Here is a 19,502-nt window from a genome sequence, read left to right as displayed (position 1 = left end):
AGGGAAGGCAGCTAGTCATCACCACCCACCGCCAACTCTTGGGCTACTCTTTTACCAATGAATAGTGGAATTGACCGTCACAATATAACGTCCCCATGGATGAAAGGGCGAACATGTTTGGTGTGACCGGGATTCGAACCCGCGACACTCGGATTACGAGTCGAACGCCTTAACACGCTTGGCCATGCCGAGCCCAGACAGCGAGTTATAACCAACTCGCAAAATTCAAAAACAAACAAACAAACCTCCAGTGGGACAGCAGTACGTCTATAGATTTACTAAATTAATATCCAGGGATTGGATCCCCGTGACAAACACAACAAATAACCAAATTAGGCTTTGCTCTAAACAAACAAACAAGTTACTACATTTCGTTTATGAATTTCTGGCCTATTCCAGTAATAAATGTTACAGAAAGTCAAAAAAATTATTTATATAATAAAATTAATTAGTAATTAGCACACGAAGAAAAACTGCTAATTTCTGCTTATATATAGGTTAAGTCACCGTTACCCAAAATGTGGGGCGTGCCTCCAGGGGACGCAAATGATCTCTTTGGGCATACGAACAATTAGGAGAGCCAATAGTAAATGTACAGTTAAGTGTTTTAGTTCATTTTTAAAATAACTAAAGTAAGAGGTAATCACTACAACACATATAGCATTTTTATGTATTACAAACCATCACACAGCTCTCTCTTACACTCTTTTAACAACAACAACAAAAAAAGGGAAAGGATGCGCAAGAAAACATATTTACTGATGAAGGGCGTGGATGATGAAAGTTTGGGAAATATTGGGTTAAGCATTTGGTCAATGAGTAACCATGAGGTTCCTCCTTTTACCCATAAATAGGAGAGCTATCCAATATCCTCCCTATTCCATTAGCTCTTATTTCATCCACAGAATCTATGTTCAACCTCTTGTGTGAAACACACGTGCCTCTAAAATCAACTATTTAAGTAAAGTCGAAAACTATTAACCAAACAAGTGTTTATCATACTACTGCGGTTTCCAACTTAGCGGAATCTAATCGCTTCCCTAAATAAGATACACAGTAAAACATAGCTTTTCACGCCTATTAGGCCTCCCACCAGCTCCGCGGTAAGCCTGAAAGATTATAACGCTAACAACTGGGAATTAACATCCGTGGTGGGCACAGCACAGATTAACCTCTTGTGTTGTTTTATGCATAACAACAACAAAAAACCTGTCAGTTAGACCGTTGTCAAAGGTTTCAAACGCAGCACCACAGTTTCAAGTCTTAGGAATAGCCTAGACCATGTTGATAGTTACTTTTATTTGTGTTTAATCGACCAAGACTTGTACTGTGGGGTGTTCAGATCCTGGGGTGGCCTACAGGACGAAGATTCATTACAGGTCGATCAGCTAACAAATACACAAAATTTATACAGACTTGTTGATTAAATATGAGCTTGTACTGCACATCTCAATTTAACGTTTTCATTTTTTCTCTTTTTCCTATGGTGTTCCCAGACGTGTAATTAAAACAGGGATCGTGCAACGTTTTAGCTCTTTCGTTTTTGTTCCCACCAGAAACAGTACATATATTAAATTATCCGAACGTCTCTGCTCCTCAATATCAGTTTGACATATATGGTTTGCCATTATACACAGCTTTTATATTTTACTTAATGAATCATTTGACAAATGCAGTTCACAGAGCATAGAGTTCAATCCATATTTATTACGTTTTATTAACCTAACCTCTCACTGGCTGACCGCAAGAACTGTTGTTTGTTTGTTTTTGAATTTCGCACAAAGACACACGAGGGCTATCTGCGCTAGCCGTCCCTAATTTAGCAGTGTAAGACTAGAAGGGAGGCAGCTAGTCATCACCACCTACCGCCAACTCTTGGGCTATTATTTTGCCAACGAATAGTGGGATTAACCGTAACATTATGACGCCCTCAGGGCTGAAAGAGCGAGCATGTTTGGTGCGACCGGAATTCGAACCCGTGATCCTCGGATCACAAGTCGAGTGCCTTAACTACCCGGCGATGGCTGGTCCAAGAACTTTTGTTGTTTGTAATTAAGCACAAAGCAACACAATCAGCTATTTGTACTCTGTCCACCAAGGGTATCAAAAAATCAGTTTCTAGCGTTGTAAGACCGCAGACGTACAGCTGGAGGAACGAAAAAATTGAAATTTGAAGGCCTATCTAGCTCGAGAAGAAAAACGAAACTTTTTTTTTTTCCTTTGAACAAGTTACAAACAATTTAGGCACTTTTTTTATTTTGTTTACCAATTTTTTTAACTGAATAAGCCTTCAAGACATTTTTCTCTCTGTGTTTTTAAAACATGGTGGAATAAGCATCAGTTTATTTAGTAAATGGTAAAGATAATGTCATTGTAATTGAAACTGTTTCGTAGCTGTTACAGTACGATCCCACATGTCTTCGGGCCCGCATGGCCAGGTGGTTAAGACGCTCGATTCGTAATCCGAGTTCGAATCCCCGTCACACCAAACATGCTCGTCCATTTAGCTGTAGGGGTTTAATAATGTTACGATCAATCCCACTGTTCGGTGTTAAAAGAGTAACTCAAGAGTTGGCGATGGGTGGTGATGACTAGCTGTCTTTTCTCTAGTCTTATATTGCTAAATTAGGGACGGCTAGCGCAGATAGCCCCATGTAGCTTCGCGCAAAATTGAAAAAAAGCAAGCAAACAAACAATCCACATGTTCTAGTTGTTCGGTTCGGAAATCTGGTAAACATAGTCATTTACCATTTTTATAACATCCACAGTGGCTTGGTGGTTAAGTCTGCGACCTCACGACACTAACACTTGGGCCTCGATACAAGTGGTGAGTAGAGCATTGTGTTGCTTGTGCTTAACAACAATCTACCTATCCACATATCACCTTTATAGTTTATAGTAGTTGCTGTTTTTTCTTTGGTGTTAATCAATATTGCAGTAATCGAGTTGTTAACCTAATTTGCTTGGCTGTAAACACGTTTTACACGGGTACTCAACCGCTGTTTTAATATATTTTGTTTTGAGGTAGCTTTTACGATTTGGCTTATCCAGCGATTTCATGAGTCCTATGATTAAAACCCAGATGAAACAATTTAAAAAGAAATGTCGTTCGGTTGTTTTGAATTTCGCGCAAAGCTACACGAGGGCTATCTGCGCTTGCCCGCCCTAATTTAGCAATGAAAGACCAGAGGGAAGGTAGTTAGTCATCACCACCTACCGCCAACTCTTTGACTATTCTTTTACCAACGAATAGTAGGATTGACCGTACATTATGACGCTCTCACGACTGAAAGGGCGAGTATGTTTGGTGTCGGAGATTCGAATCCGCGACCCTCAGATTAGGAGTCGAGTGCCTTAACTACCTGACCATGCCGGGCCTTTCGTACGTAAAGAGTAGTAAAAGAGTTGGAGTTGACTGGTGTTGACTAGTTGCCTTCTCTCTAGTCTATCACTTCAAAATTAGAGATAGCTATCACACTTATGGTTCGAGTAACTTTGTGCAATTTCAACAAACAATACGTATGAGATGTTTTAGCTTTTAACGCTAAGAATCGGAGCTCGATCCCTGCGATGAGCATAGTGTAAGTAGTTCTTTGCGTGGCAATGTTCTTCATTAGAAGCAAACTTAAATTAGTAAACTACAAAAATGTTACCGGCATATTGGCTAAACTAGTATTATATGAAGCAAAATTATTTACGTAATAATAATTTACTACTTGCTTCAACATAACTATAAAAACAGTGTTAGAAGATATATGTGTGTGTGTTTGTTTTCATATTGCAAAACCACCTCAGGCTGGCTGCTGAGTCCACCAAGGGGAATCGAACGCCGGAGTTTAGTGTGGTAGACTTATCGCTGTACTAACGGGGAATTTTATAAGATATATAAATTGGTTTAGTTGGGTAACATTGTTCATACTAGTTTACAGGTGACCCGGCATGGCCAAGCGTGTTAAGACGTGCGACTCGTAATCTGAGGGTCGCAGGTTCGCATCCCGGTCGCGCCAAACATGCTCGCCCTCCCAGCCGTGGGGGCGTTATAATGTGACGGTCAATCCCACTATTCGTTGGTAAAAGAGTAGCCCAAGAGTTGGCGGTGGGTGGTGATGACTATATCCCTTCCCTCTAGTCTTACACTGCTAAATTAGGGACGGCTAGCACAGATAGCTCTCGTGTAGCTTTGTGCGAAATTCCCAAACAAACAAACAAACAAACAAGTTTACAGGATGAACATCTAATATTATATTCATTTAAAAAAATTCAAATTTATCAAACTGCTTTCTATGACATTTTCAATTTTCACAACTCATATTATTATTAATTTTTTGTAATAAAATTTATTAAAATGTATACCCCTACTATATTTTTACTATATTATTGGAAATATTCAGATCATTTTTGGTATTTCAATCGTTGAACTAGTAGGCTGAACTCGGTATATATATTTAATAAAGGCGATGTTAAGCCTAATTCTTGTTTTGTGATAAACGAATGTAGTTGTGAGAGGCATTGAAAAAAATCAACAGTGGTGTATGATATTGTTAGGCGCCTATTCTTAGCAAATATAGTGCAGTTGTATGCTTAACGTTTTCTAACAATAGGATTATCATGAGTACTCAGGTAAATTAATTTACTTTTTTGGTTGGAAGTGTAGACTATTCTAAGTAGTGACTACTAAATTAAAGTTTTAAGGTTATGCTGTTTCCGTGTCATAAAATAGTATTAAGTTAGGCTTAATAGTAATACTACTAATACTTGTTTTGATTATAAATAAATAACTGTAGGATCGTACAGAATACTATAACGTATTGAAGTTGTTTAACTTTTCTTTTAATTTAAAGACTAGTTCGTAGAAAAGACGAGAGGGAGTTGAAACATAGAACTGGTGCACATGTAATTATTAAAAAACCTATGAGTTTAGACTTTCCTGTTCTGTCTCAATTTTCTCAACTAACTAAACTTTTCTACCCCAAACTGAGAAACGTTAAGTGTTAAAAATATTAGGAGTAAAATTACTTAAAGATGAGAAGGAAATGAAACAATATTTTCAGATGGGAAGCTAATGAATGACAGTGCATTACCGATGTCAAGTTGCAGGCTTATTCCACAAGTTTAATGGTATTTTTAAAGTAACAGTATAATAGGTGTTTTGATATCTCCATCATATCAAATTATAAAGCCAGTTTTGTTATCTGTGAGAATCACATGATTAGTAGAGTGAGCTGGTTGAGTTTCTGTTACTACTACTAGGAATTGTGGCATACAGAGAGGAAAGCTTATTTCACCATTGTAGTATTGATACTACATTGAATTATACATACTTGTTTTCTTTGCTGCAACTAAAGTTTCTTACTTTGGTTTGTTGAAAAAATTAAAAAGGTTCAATATATTTTGTGCACATAATGTGGCCATATTATTATGGTGGAGATCCCCTAAATATCTTAATTTTTTATTTAAAAAAGACAATAGAGTCACTTGTGAATTAATTTTAGGTTCTCCCTGGATAATTAAAATATCTCCTAAGTGTGGGAATATTCTAAAGGTTCTTAAATAGCATCTTGAAACTGAGACAGCAAAATAAAGATAATATACTATGATTTTTTACCTAAAACTGGTTTATTGCTGAGGCATGTTTTATTTCATATTTTCACCACAAGTTTGTTTTTCTTACAAAATTTGTTTTAATTTTTACTTTTGAAAACTATAATATTAATATAAAAAAATTCAATTATTGATTCATAAAAAAAATTAGCTTAAAGAATCTAGCTATAGTCTTATAGCTACTGCTCTTAGTTAAAACATTGAGATGGCCAGTGTATTTGAGTACTTAATTTTGAGACAGTGTGTGGTCTCAGAATAACATTTTAAAAAAATAATCTAGAAACATTGGCCACTTCAATATTTTAATTATTTATAAACAAAGCACATTGAACTTTTAAGTACATTTACTGCATAGAAGTTACTAGTCAAACAGTTCCAGACATACCATGTGTTATAATGATATATGAAGACCAAAGCTTGCTAATGGAAATGCAGTTTCATGAATCAAATTATGTGTGTATATGACAGGGTTGCATGATGCATTTGAACTGGATTGCAGGAGAAACTGGATACTTAAATAGTTAAAGAGACTGGAATGTAGTGAGCAGTGGAATGATACGATTGAAAATAAGGACTTAAATATAGATAATAAATGTCTTTTAGAAGCCTATATCTGGGTGGTTGTTTATGTTGTAAAACAATTGTACATTACTATCAATAACTAGTTTAACTCTCATAACTTAGGTGGTAGGGTAAATGCTTGGCATGTGCTGGATCTACAGTTTAGTCCCATTTAATGATGTAAAGTAAGATAACTATATTTGGACAATTTGTATTTATTTAAACTACTCATGTGTTACAGTTTTAAATATGTGGAGTAATTTGTCTGATAATATGGTATATGCTGCTAAAATATGCCATAGCTATAGACATTACAGATTAAATGTATTAAGATAACAAAGCCTTCAGACAACATTTGATGTTGATACTTCAGGTTTGTGTTTTCGCAGTTGTTTTTAAGAAAAAGTAATATCTTGGGTCCAGCATTTATTTTTCACAAAATTATTAGTTTCTACATTAAACTGTTCAAAAATGTTAGCTTACACTACTACTTATAGCAACTTATTCCATAAGCCAATGACCATATTAATAAAATTAAACTTTCCTATCTGCAGGCTTTCCTGTGTTTCCAATTCTTAAGCTAGTATCCCTTCCTTTTATCTTCAGAATACAGCACAAAAGAACAAAAGTTGTTGTCCAATGAATTTCCTTTCTTTCAACTAATTTTAAGCTCCTAGGATGGAACAGTTATCTTCTAAAGATCTCTAAACTTATTTCATTTTCAGAACAGAAGGACAGAAGTGGTCTTAATGAAGCTTACAATTGTGCAATATTCAAATTGAGGCTTAATTAACTTATGATTTGTATATATATAGTAACTTCGTTTTCACTCTTTATTAGTAAATGCACCTTAAAATTCCATTAACTGTGCTACTAACAATAGTGCACAGCCTAGCTGGCTTCACTGACTTCATGACAATATCCTTTTTCTCAGAAAATCTGCAGAGTGCATTCCTGTCTATATTAAATGTGTGGTCTAAATTATGTTAATCCAAATGCATTACCTTGCACTTAATATAATTAAAGGGCATTTTCCAGATATTTGTCTCATCCAACATTTTTCAAACTGGAATCTAGTGATTCTAGTCAATCTGTGAGGGGACTCAGGGAGATGTCTGTGAGTCATGTCCAAAATGTTTTAAAAAATATGATTCATAGAATGAAAAATGTTTTTAATAAATTCAGTAAAACATTTAATTTTGGAATACACAGCTTTTCATGCAAATGGAGTTTTTTGTTGTTTTTTGAAAACACAAAAATGTCAATAGGTTTGGGGGACTCGGGGAAAAAAAGTTTAAATTAAAAGACATCCTAGGGTTATTCAAATTTGGAACTACTGTTATAACCCAAATGCATTATTTTCCACATAATATAATAAAAGGTAGTTTGGCAGATGTTTGTCCAACAAACCATTTGATCTAAATTATTCTGTTATACTTTAATGCCCTTTAAGTTCAATGTCATCAGCAAACTTTACTGACTTACTAATTATTCCCCCATAAATATCATTAATGTAAATATAAAAACAAGAGGATATGAATGGTACTGTGTGCACTCCAAAAGTATCAAAGACCAAGTTTCACAGAACCCCAATAATACTTTTTTGTCTTTTTTAACTAATTGCCCTTCATTCCAACTTATCATTGTCTTATCTTACTCTCTTTTCTTATCCTATCTTTTGTGTGGCTCCTTATTAAAAGCTTTCTGAACTACAAATAATTTTTTCAAAATAAATGGCTTACAAAAGTGGAACTTTATCCCTATTGAAATAGCATTTAAAAAAAAAAATTTCTTTTTAAAGAAAATGCAACGTTTATATATTTCAGTGTACTTTGGACATAGCAGAGGAGCTTACCCTAGCTCTTGTTTTGTTTTTGCCGGATCTATGAAAATTCTGTAATTTCTCAACTACTCAAAGGTTGTACTATACAATCCTGAATAATAGTACAGAGTAGGAAATTAGATGTCCTAACCTGCACTTGCTTGACTTGAGATGACTATTGTGAGAGATGCTTGCAGAACCAAGGTGGCCAAGATTTCTCTCAAGTAAACGTTATTGGAAGATTCCCCTACCTTGTAGGCCAAAATATAGTTATTATATATATTCTATAGGAATTACAAATAACTATAGAACAAAATTTCTGTTCATCAAATGTGAAAACAGTCATTATGAATGTATGTGTGATATTCAAAATTTCGGTATTAGCATAAATAAGCTTTCACAATAGTAAATTGTGTGGCTTTATCTAAGTAATAACGAAATGATATGCAAAAAATGTAATAAATGGATGTAGACATATATATCTATACTTTGCAGTTTTATAAACTCTATTAAACCTTGGAAGTATGCATACATTTCGTTAGTTATTGCAAGAAGTAACTACAAGCTAACCACTGAACTAAAAAAATCAAAGCCGACCTTTACAGTTTATCAAACTCTTCTGTACACTCCTTTAAATTTACCACATCTGAAGAGAACTCATTCCAAAGGCCAACCACCATGCAAGAAAAATAAAACTATTAGCTGTGTCCTATAGTCCTATTTCCACCATCAAAATTTCTGTTAACAATCTTAAACACATCAATCATATCCCCTTCAAGTTTTTTTTTGTAATAAAACAGTTTCATAATTCTTAATCTGTCACTGTACGATAACTCTTATCCCAAGTAACATTGTAGTGACCCTCTTCTGAACCCTTTCCAACAATTCAGTGTCCTTCAGGTAAGGACTGAGCACAATGCTCCAAATGAGGCCTAACCATTGATTAACATAATGAAGTTATAACTTTTAAACTTGTATTCAGTATTTCTGTATATACAACCTAAAATCCTTGGATAGTTTAAGAGACTGATCAACCAGAACACCAATCAGGGCATGAAATTAAGAAGAAATTCCTCTAGACAGGGGGCAGTTGAAAAAAAATATTTGCTGGACCCCATGTTTTTTATGATAATTCATGTTTTAATTTTTTTTGTAAGAGGCATATTATTTGATTTAAATTTATGATATAATTTAACAAACTAACCAATTATGTAGCTCACAAAATTTTTTATTTCTATTGTATAAAACAATAAACTCAAAAGATTATCAAAATTATCCAAAGATAACACTCACCATAATGAAAATTACCTGAAATCAACTTTCTCAGTTTCATATATTTGTTTTAAACTTTGTGAGAAGCATGTAATTGTGTGACTAATAAACTATTCATAGAATCAACAAAGAAAACAATAAACTGAAGTACTTATTTGTTTTAATTATCAGAAATTAACAATCATTACAATCAAAATTATTGAGACTGAATTTTTTACATTGAGGTTCTGTCATATCTTCATCTACCTTGCTTTCCTGCTGTTGCATCATCAATTTCACTGTCTGTATCATCTAAGTTGCCATCCTCTTCCCTTCAAAGTTGTATACATCTGATCTTTTGTTGTTTCTTTCATGGTTCTTATGGAGCTGTTGAAAGCTGTTTTGAAGTTGTGCCAGCTGACCACCATAAGTGGAAGGCTGGTTCAGGATCATACTCATTTACACTTGTTGTATGTAACCTTGTTCTCATGAAGTCTGATACATGCTGTGGTTGAAGCACATTTCTCTAATCTGTATCCACTAGTTTGTATAAACTGAATCCACACTGTATTTCAGCACCATGTATTTGTAGGCTGAGTATTAAGATCAATGGATGTAAAAAGTTATTGTGCCCACCTTCACATTTCCTGCTGTTATCAACCATGTGATTGATTTGTACGCTTTGTCTGACGATCCACAGACTGAATAACAAATGATTTTATGGTGGTCATTCATTCATAACTGCATCTGGAGTAGAGGATGTTCACAGATTGAGTGATTCTTGAAAATGATCTAAGAGCACCTAGATCTCAGTATCATCAAATTTTTTCAAGAGCTCTTTGTTGTTCAGTGGCTATGTATTGATAGTACATACTGAAAGTGCCAAGATATGTAGGTCATTCAGGTCTCTACACTTTTCCCAGATGAGAAAGCAAGGCACTTAGGATGTTGTCCTTATGTAAACTAAATTAGTTGAATCATCTTGTGACACAAGCTAAATGTGAAGTTCTCTTGCTTGTTGTCTTCAAGTAAACCATTCTTGCAACACTTCTAGAGTTACATTTTAGGGCCTTGGAAATATCACTTGGATTTAATCCTATCTCTGCAGTATTTCAGAAAACTCTTAAGGATGATGGCTAATATCAGATGAATATAGTAGGAAAAACATCTTTTTTTATTGTAGATGTTTCAGAAAACCTCTCATTTTACCTTTGGAGGCAACATATTCACTCTGATCATTGGAGGTAGTATTCAAATGTGCAGTCAATGCTTATTACACCTTGAGTAGATTTTCTGTTGCTATATTTGTATGTTGCACACAATGTGTGCCTCCTACTTTTGAAGTGAACCTGTTTTTTAGTGTTGTTAACCTTTCTTAATTTTATCAGCCCAGACCTGGCTGCTGATAAGTTGTGATAGTACAAGTAAAAGAGGATCTTGTATAAATTTGTTAAGTGCTTTGCTTCTTTGGCTACATCTTTTGATAACTATTTCTATTCTATGAGCTCCATAATGTACTGGTATGATCCAACTTGCTTTTTGTTTCAATTCAATTGGAATTTCTGTCTTAGCCTCAAAGTTGACTGCAGCCCCATCCACAGCAAAATCAAAAACATGTTGGGAAAAACAATGTTCCTTTGCAATATTCAGTTAATTTAATGCTTCTAATGCTGCTATCAGAATATTTGCAGAATTTGGATGGTCTACAACAGGGGTGTGCAACATTTTTCGTCGGTGGGCCATATAACCAACTTCATCAATCAAGCGGGGCCACTTAAAAAACAAGCTTATTCGTGTACATGCACAATAAATTAAAAAAATTCTCAAAATGCAAGCAATAATATTTTATATTTTTGCATGAGTGATCATTTTAGTGCGACACTTGAAATTTAGAGTCCTTGCAGAGCTTGTCAATATCAGCTTTGACAGAAGTGGTTGCCACTCTTAACTGACTGGTCAAATGTTCATCAGTCAGCTGACTTCTACATTTGGTTTTGATGAGCTTCATTTTGGAGAAAAATTGCTCACAGCAGTAGGTGCTACCAAAAAGGGAGGCAATTCTTTGTGCATGACGGGACAAATTGGGAAACTTTTCACGCATTACACAGAGTTTGTAAAGTCTAGCAAACTGTTTTCAGAGAATTTCCTTTTAGTGTCCATGTCAGCCTGCAGTTCAATGAGTTCCATTTGGCAATCATCAGGACTCTCTTCCACTGCCAAATCAAAGGTTGAGCGAACAATTTCAATCTAATTTCAGTTTGTCTGAAATCTGGAAATCTGTTTGCAAACTCATCACGCAGCTTTTGTACACTGGTTCCATATTTGGTGCAATCCAGATTAGGAAATTCCAGTTTCCTGGTTGCAAGACATGTAAAATGGGTCAATATGGCTCTTCTCAACTGAACCTGGAAAAGTTCCAATTTCTTCTCAAAAGCACAAATATGCTCAAACAACTTATTCACAAGTTGACTTTTCCCTTGTAGTTTTAAGTTTAAATCAGACAGATGCTGTGTAATGTCTGTGAGGAATGCTAAGTCATTCAGCCAGTTCTCATTGCTCAAGAAGTCCACATTCTGACGTTTGCTCTCCATGAAGAACTTAATCTCCTCTCAGATTCCAGAATCTCTTCAAAGTAGCAGCTCTACTAAGCCAACGTGCAGCAGAGAAGTACAAAACATCTGAATACTCACTGTCCAGCTCATCTAAAAAAGTTTTAAATTGTCGATGATTTAATCCTCGTGTTCGAATATAATTTACGCATTGGACGACATTTTTCATGACTTCTGCAAAATCCAGAACTTTGGTGCACAAGCTCTCTTGGTGAATAATGCAATGGCTTACAACTACGTCTTGTGCTCCAATTGCAGTTAGAAATTTCTTGGTGAATCCATTTGTCCTACCTGTCATGGAAGGAGCACCATCTGTTGTAACACCATATAATTTATAAGGATTCAGTTCAAACTTTTCTACAACCTCAAGCACTTGTTCACAAATATCCTGTCCTGTGGTTGTGGAGGAAAGGCTTGCCATATCTAAAACTCTTGAAAACATCAAAGCCTGCAGTAACAGCTCTGATGAAAATGACAAGTTGGGATGTGTCATTGATATCAGTGCTTTCATCCAAAGCCAGACTGAAAGCTTCACACGAATTCAATCTCTCTTTCAAAGTTTCTTTGATGTCCTCTGAAAGATCTTTTGTCCTGCGTGAGACAGTAAAGCGGAAAGGCTAGTTTGCTCCACCAAATATTTTTTCTCTGGACATGCATATTCTGTGAATATTGTTAAACAATTTTTAATAAATTCTCCATCACTGAAAGGCTTTCCCTTTTCTGCCATACATTCACAAAGCTTAAAACTCAGTTTTATCACCAGTTCTGAATTTTTCTTGAAAGTGGTAAAAACACCTTGTTGCTTTTCAATGGATGTTTTTAAATGTTCAATTTTGTCCTTTCGTGCCTGACCAACAATTTCATCAAACTGGGAGGAGTGCTTAGTTGCGTAATGTCGCTTAATATTGTACTCTTTCATGACTGCAATTGTAGTTTGACAGACGAGGCAGACAACACCTTGATTATGTGGGACAACAAGATATTTTGTGCACCATTCACTGTTGAATAACCTTCCCTCATCATCAATTTTTCGTTTCTTAACTGCTGACATTTTACTAGCCCTGAAATCAAAACAAAAATTATTCTCACGAAAATAGCAAAGTAGAAAAAACATAGAATTTATTTACACATGGAACCTCTTATGGACAGAAACACATGTTTCTAAATTGGCATCCCGATCATAGCCTTCCGGTACTTAAATTAATTGAGAATAGCAAAATACAGTGTGACCTCGCCTATTCGCGGTTCGCCATTCGCGGCCCCGCATATTCGCGGGTTATGCGCGAACTGCGTTTTGTAGGTCACAGAGATTGAAAGGGCTTTTCGAGGAGATTTCTGTTGTATTTACTCAATCAAGCCGTTTTATCAATTGTCATCTTCACCAAACAAGATTGGACTGCTATTGGCTGACTGCCTCAGCTTCCCCAACAACGCAAACGGCAAAGCACAGCCCGGTAACGCACGGTACAATTTAGTGAAATACATAACAGTATGCAATATTGCTACATTATTACTGCATCAATGAGTATAAGTATCATTAGTGTTTGGGAAGCATTTCATATAGTATATAATCGCATACATATACGTTTTAAAACTGCGTCCAATATTCGCGGTTTTCGCTATTCGCGGGAGGGTAAAGAACGTAACCCCCGCGAATAACGAGGTCACACTGTACATAGAATCAGATGCATCTGAAAGCAAAAATTTTAATAAATTCACTTAAGTCACAACAATATGCTAAATAATAATCAATTTACCTTCAATCTCTTGTAGTAACTGTAAAAGGTAATAAAATTTTCACCAATAATGAATGACGGACAGCAGAGGTTAGGGAAAATTGTCGCCAGGGGGCGAAGGCGAGGTTCAGGACATGACGTTGAGTCGTAGACAATAGTGCTAGTGCACGTCACCTATTCATGCCCTAAGGAGGCCGACCAATCGAATTCGGCCTGCTCCTCTCTAGCAAAGATAATTTTAGAAGTTTGTCGAGTCGAAGCCTGGGAATCCCGTAGGATCGATGCTTTTAAAAATATTCCATTTGCGTTGGATTACAGATCAGGCCACATGGTTAGATTACAACAATTAGGGCCACACTAAATGGCTTGGCGGGCCGGGTTGTGGCCCGCGGGCCGCCTGTTGCACACCCCTGGTCTACAACATTGCAGGCAACAAGAAACACTATTCAATTACTTCAGTCTTTGCCATTTCTGCAGTTCGCTTAGTGCAAACAGCTCATTAATTGTAACTGATGCAAGTTGTACTAATATCTGCACCCTTTTTAGTTTGGAGTTCTATTAGTCATATGAAGTGTTTAAAAGCATGATTATTTAGTGCAAAAACATGAGGTGAGCTAGTTATCAAAGGATTCTTTCCTTCTCAGCAGCTGTAATTGAGTCAAGAGCATTTTTTGGCCTTACTTGAGCCTGGTTTTGCCTTTGATGCATCCTGTATCCTTTGGTATTTCATATGGTGCTTTGATTTACATGATCATGGAAAGCAGTGGTCATCATATTGAAAAAAAGTAATTTTTTTTTGTTTGCATAGTTCAGCATACTTCTGCAGACTTTGGAGTACAGCTTCTCTGTGTTATTATCTTCAACTTCAAGGGAATTCAGCTTTCCAGCCAGTGTGAAGGAGTTATAAAAGATAACATTGGCTAAGTGTACACTGAAATTCCCATGACAGTAAGCCTAACAGGGAAAAGTAATATCAGCTTTTATTTTTGAATTTTTAAGTATGTAGGGGCATATAATGCAAAATGGTTAAAGAAATTATTCAAACTACTAATACTTTCGTTTTATGTTGGCAAGATAAGATTAGATATAGATCACTAAATGGGTTTGGTGTATGAATAGATCTGTGCCTAAAAAGTCTTCTTTGGATGCCGATTCTTTTCATAATCTTTGTAATTTTTCTTAGGTGCAACTTTACTTTTGTCAGTTGTTGGATCTTTCAGAAAATGCATAACTGTTTTGACATAAATGCCTTAGCTGTCAGTCATTATTTGCAGGCAGTAGAAGATCATTGGTGACAAAGTAACATTGCAAAAAGTGTGTGTGACTACCAAAATAACAGTACAAATGATCATTCATGATGATTACTGATGTAATTTAGTTTTGAATATAAGGTTTATTGAATCACAAAAAATGCAAGCCAGTTATTTTCTGGTATTTAATTGCTGATTATATTTCATATTGGCCACTTTCGTATTTTATTTTCTGTAGAAAAATAGCTGAAAACAAAAAAAATTTGAGCAAATTATCTTTCGGCATTTAATTAATCCATTATATTTCGTACTGATGATTTAAGTATTTTATGTTCAGTGGAAAATAGCTTGGAATAATGTTAAGTGTGATCTGTTTCTAGGTAATTTCTTGTGTATTTGAACTTGGCCAGGTTAAATTATGGAAGCATGTAAGATGCTGAATTGGTATCTTTTAGGCTTATTTACTTTGAATAAAACATATTTTTCATAGAAATACTACCACATGTCACGGGTGGGAAATTTTGTTGTCATATATCACAATTTGAGAATTTTTTATCTAAATCTCTAGCAGCAGCATCCTAACAGCCAGCAACACATAAGGCTTTGATATCGTTTGTGAATATAAACATTTTATTGGCTAAATAGAATTACTATAACAATAACCAATCATCAGTAGATTAAAACTAATGTGTACATCAGTTGTATTCATGTGAAATGTGGTATAACACATGTGCAACAAGTTGCTAATTATTCCTCTTCTTACCATTTGCACTTGCGTGTTTACATATGCATGAGTTCTAAAGTATCTTCAAGAAAGATGATACACTGTTCACAGTAATATGTACTACAATATAAAATTCAGTACTGCTTCTACTCTAACAACAAGAGGGACTTCTCAATAACTGTGGAATTTGAAATTCTCCGTGGTGTTATATATTTAAAAACAGCTGGTATGGGTAGAGAAAGCACTAATAGAGGAGTGAACAACGTTTCAACCTTGTTCTGTCATTGTCATGTTCACGAAGATGACCGAAGAAGGTCGAAACGTTGTTTGCTTCTCTATTAGTGCTTTCTCTATCCATACCAGCCATTTTTAAATATATAATTTTCTCTACAAGTAGGTTTTTTTCATCATCACAGATTTCGTAGGGGTTATTAGATTGAATTAATATGTGAGACCTTTTTTTCCTTTTATTCACTATATTTTTGTGCACCAACAATACCAAGTGTATGAGATTGTACATGTATAACCTGCTCTTATCAATTGGTAGTGACAATATAACAAGTTTGTTGACTGTATATGAAAATGGTAAACTGAAATTAGTTTTTATTAAGAAAAAGTTGGTTCTAGTTCACAAGTCCGTTAAGTATTGATAAATATTATTGTAAGTTGTAATTTGTCCATACTTAGAAAGGCCTGTGTTAGCAAATGAAATTGAGATGAAAATATTTTGCATACAACAATTTTTTTTATGAGTTCTACTTGTTGGTAATATAGGTCTATAACTATCCAGAAATGAAAATATTGTTTAAAGATTTAAAATTTATAAGATATGTAGTTATGGTTTTATGATTGATAATTTGAATATCATGTCAACATGACTGTGTTGGGAGTACTTGATACCTTGAAATAAAGTGGCACAGAAAAGAAATTACCACATTTCAACTTGCAACATATAGAAAATGCTTAGGATGGTTTTGTCTTAAAAGGATATTGAGAAGGTTTTTTTTTAAAGGGCATTGAATGAATCTTGAAATGTTAGCTTTCTTAAGAATTTCTCCTAGTCTATAGCATATATAGATGTGTTTGAAAACAAATACAATAATAGGCTGTTTTTTGGATTTAATATATTATATTTCTGGTGTATATGTATTGGACATTCAGGTACATTATTTGACCATTGACAGAATTTGTTGTAGAAATGAAAATATCAGTTGTTTCACATGAATACCCATCTTGCATCTTAAAAGCATCAGTGGCCCATGATACCTAGTGAACTATTCAAATTTATTAGGGTTGTAACAAAGGGAAGATTTTGACTTTCAAGGGTTTGTAACATACTGTCAAACAAAGGTTGAACAATAGTAAGTTGCTTAATTTATTGATGATGTCACAATAATCCCTAGCTTATATTTGATTGAAAATATTTATTTTACATATAATCCAAATAAATAAAATAAATTATTCACATACAGTTTAAAAAAAATGTAATGTGGAAAGTAATCACATTTTGTACTAAAAAATGCACATTTATGCACACACATTTGTACATACTGTAAACTTTCAAGAGCATCATATTGTAGCCAATTAAAAGATCTTATGATGCCTTAAGCAAAAATACTTGTATTTAACAGTCACCATGTCAAGCAAGTTAACATTTCATTGTGATTTCAAACAACACAACAGAATATAACAATGGGCCAATTAAAAAATAGGCAATTTCAACAATGCTAAAAAGTTAAAAGAAAGAATTGTTAGAGGTCACATTTTTAGTAACACCTTGGTGAGGATACATAGAGGCTAAATGTAACATTGTTTAAGTAACAGGAGTTATATGAACCAAACCATTGAATTTTCTACGAGAGACATACTGTGCTAACCTTCATCTGCAGTTCATTTTGTTGTTGAACACTGTAGGTTCTTGAACACTTAAGTTTAACATTATGTACATCTTAAGGAACTCTTTGATTTGACAAAAAAATTTGCTTATTTTTATAAAACAGTGCTATCAGTTTTCACTTAATGTTAAACATATGTGCCACTTAATTCTATTTTATACATGTTTTTATTGAATTATTGGAATTATTTTTAAGATGTTTTATCATTAAACAAATAATAAAAAATTGTAGCCTTAAAAATGTCTTTTCCTAAAGTAGAATTTTGGTGGTTAAATTATTATAATTATACTTAAGGTTACATGTTCCTTATCTATCCTTTTTTTTCCTAAGGATACACCAAAGATGAAGTCTTTTAACATTGGGATGATAGGAAAAAAGGCCTTATCTAAAAAAGCACAGGAGAAGCAAAAAAAAGAGGTATGTTTTAAAAATTCCAATTGGCAAAAATTATTTAGCACAAGAGTTTGATGAAAAAGGTGAAGTGTTTAATATTATTTTAATTTTTGTATATTTTTACAAATAAAGGAGTTGGAAAGAGGGTTTGAATATATATGTATATTTTTAACAATACTGGTGTTGGATAGAGAATTTAAATTGTTAAAGTAAAAATCTTTCACATATTGATCAGGCATTGCCAGGTGCTTAAAGTATTCGACTTGTAATCCGAGGGTTACAGGTTCAAATTCCCGTCACACCAAAAATGCTTGCCCTCTCAGCTATAGGAGTATTATAAAGTGATGGTCAATCCCCCTATTTGTTGGTAAAAGAGTAGCCCAAGAGTTGGCAGTGGGTGGTGATGACTAGCTGCCTTCCCTCTAGTCTTACACTGCTAAATTAGGGACAGCTAATGCAGATAGCTCTTGTGTACAAACCAAACTTTCACATGTCTAATGAAATGCATCTTAACAGGGAAGACTAAGACCTGCTTTAAGGTTGAAACACTAATCTAATGACCATCATCTTTTGTAATGATCATGTCAGTCAGTAAAATAGTCATCCCAGGTTTGACATTAATGTTCCTCATGATACGTATAGCGAATACATGTTTTGAAAACTATGCCATTATAAGTTTTTGACTTTTCATTTACAGGCTAATAGCTGCAATATTTGGTACACTTTTTGTGCAATGTCATGTTTCCTCATAGTGAACTCGATAAACGTTTTTGAGTCCTGTCAAATTTGAAATAAAATGTTATTTTTGATAGAAAATTGTTAGGAGGATTAAAAAGTGGCTTTTATATTCTTTTTGTTGAACAAAATCCTTAAGTGAATGTTTTTGATTCATTTTTAGTAGTTAGTAATTTTGATAATTTTCTATTTACAAGTATAAAATGAACTGTTTATTTTGTTGTTAATTTTATCTGGTAACACCCAAATATTAAATGAAGAAACAAACATAAACAAATGCAAAATAAAGAAGCCTTATTTATACAACAACTCAAGCCCAAAATAAACCAATAAAAGGAACACCTTTATATCTATATTAGTAAATATAATCAAACATCTAAGCACGCCCTCTACATTCCTACAGTCAATTACACAACCCTCTTCAATCATGTGATCAGTTATTGGTCAGTTACTTCTTTTTTTCTTTGTAAACCTGACGATGATCAAAGAAGGTTGAAACATTGTTTGCTCCTCTACATAAAAAAAAGAACTGTTTATTGTTTAAAAATTACCTCCTGATTAATTTTTCAAATTTGATAGACTTAATCTTAAGTGTTCTAAAAGGTGAGTTTAATATTTTGTGTGCAATAGGAAGAAGAAAAGGCAGCAGCAGAAGTCTATGAAGAATTTGTTGCAGCTTTTGAAACCCCAGCCAAGCAAGGGAAATTATTTGTTCGTGGTGCTGTAATCAATCCTGGATCAGGGGGTGAGTTTAAGGAATAGTAATATTTATTTTAGCTTAGCTAATGCAAGTGATGATTGTCTGCCATACAGTGCTTTTGGTTGGACTGTATGTAATACATACATGATTGTATTTATCTTGCTTAATTATGAGAAACTATGGCAAGCTAATTTTTGTTAACTGGTGTATACCAGGCAAATGATT

General features: G+C 34.4%; 1 protein-coding gene across 1 annotated transcript in view; it reads left to right on the top strand.

The window, feature by feature from the left end:
- Positions 1-4,389: 4,389 nt before the first annotated feature.
- The window catches only part of LOC143238719 (U2 snRNP-associated SURP motif-containing protein), a 93,655-nt gene continuing 78,542 nt past the window's right edge, over positions 4,390-19,502 (top strand). The window contains exons 1-3 of the mRNA XM_076479194.1: positions 4,390-4,620; positions 17,780-17,866; positions 19,208-19,322. Of these exons, the coding sequence (XP_076335309.1) occupies positions 4,609-4,620; positions 17,780-17,866; positions 19,208-19,322 (214 nt within the window). The 5' untranslated portion in view covers positions 4,390-4,608. The remainder of the gene's footprint in view (positions 4,621-17,779; positions 17,867-19,207; positions 19,323-19,502) is intronic.

Source organism: Tachypleus tridentatus, chromosome 13, assembly GCF_004210375.1.
Source record: "Tachypleus tridentatus isolate NWPU-2018 chromosome 13, ASM421037v1, whole genome shotgun sequence".
Lineage (NCBI taxonomy): Eukaryota > Metazoa > Arthropoda > Merostomata > Xiphosura > Limulidae > Tachypleus > Tachypleus tridentatus.
The sequence above is the reverse complement of the archived record's forward strand: the minus strand, read 5'-3'. Positions and strand labels throughout refer to the sequence as shown.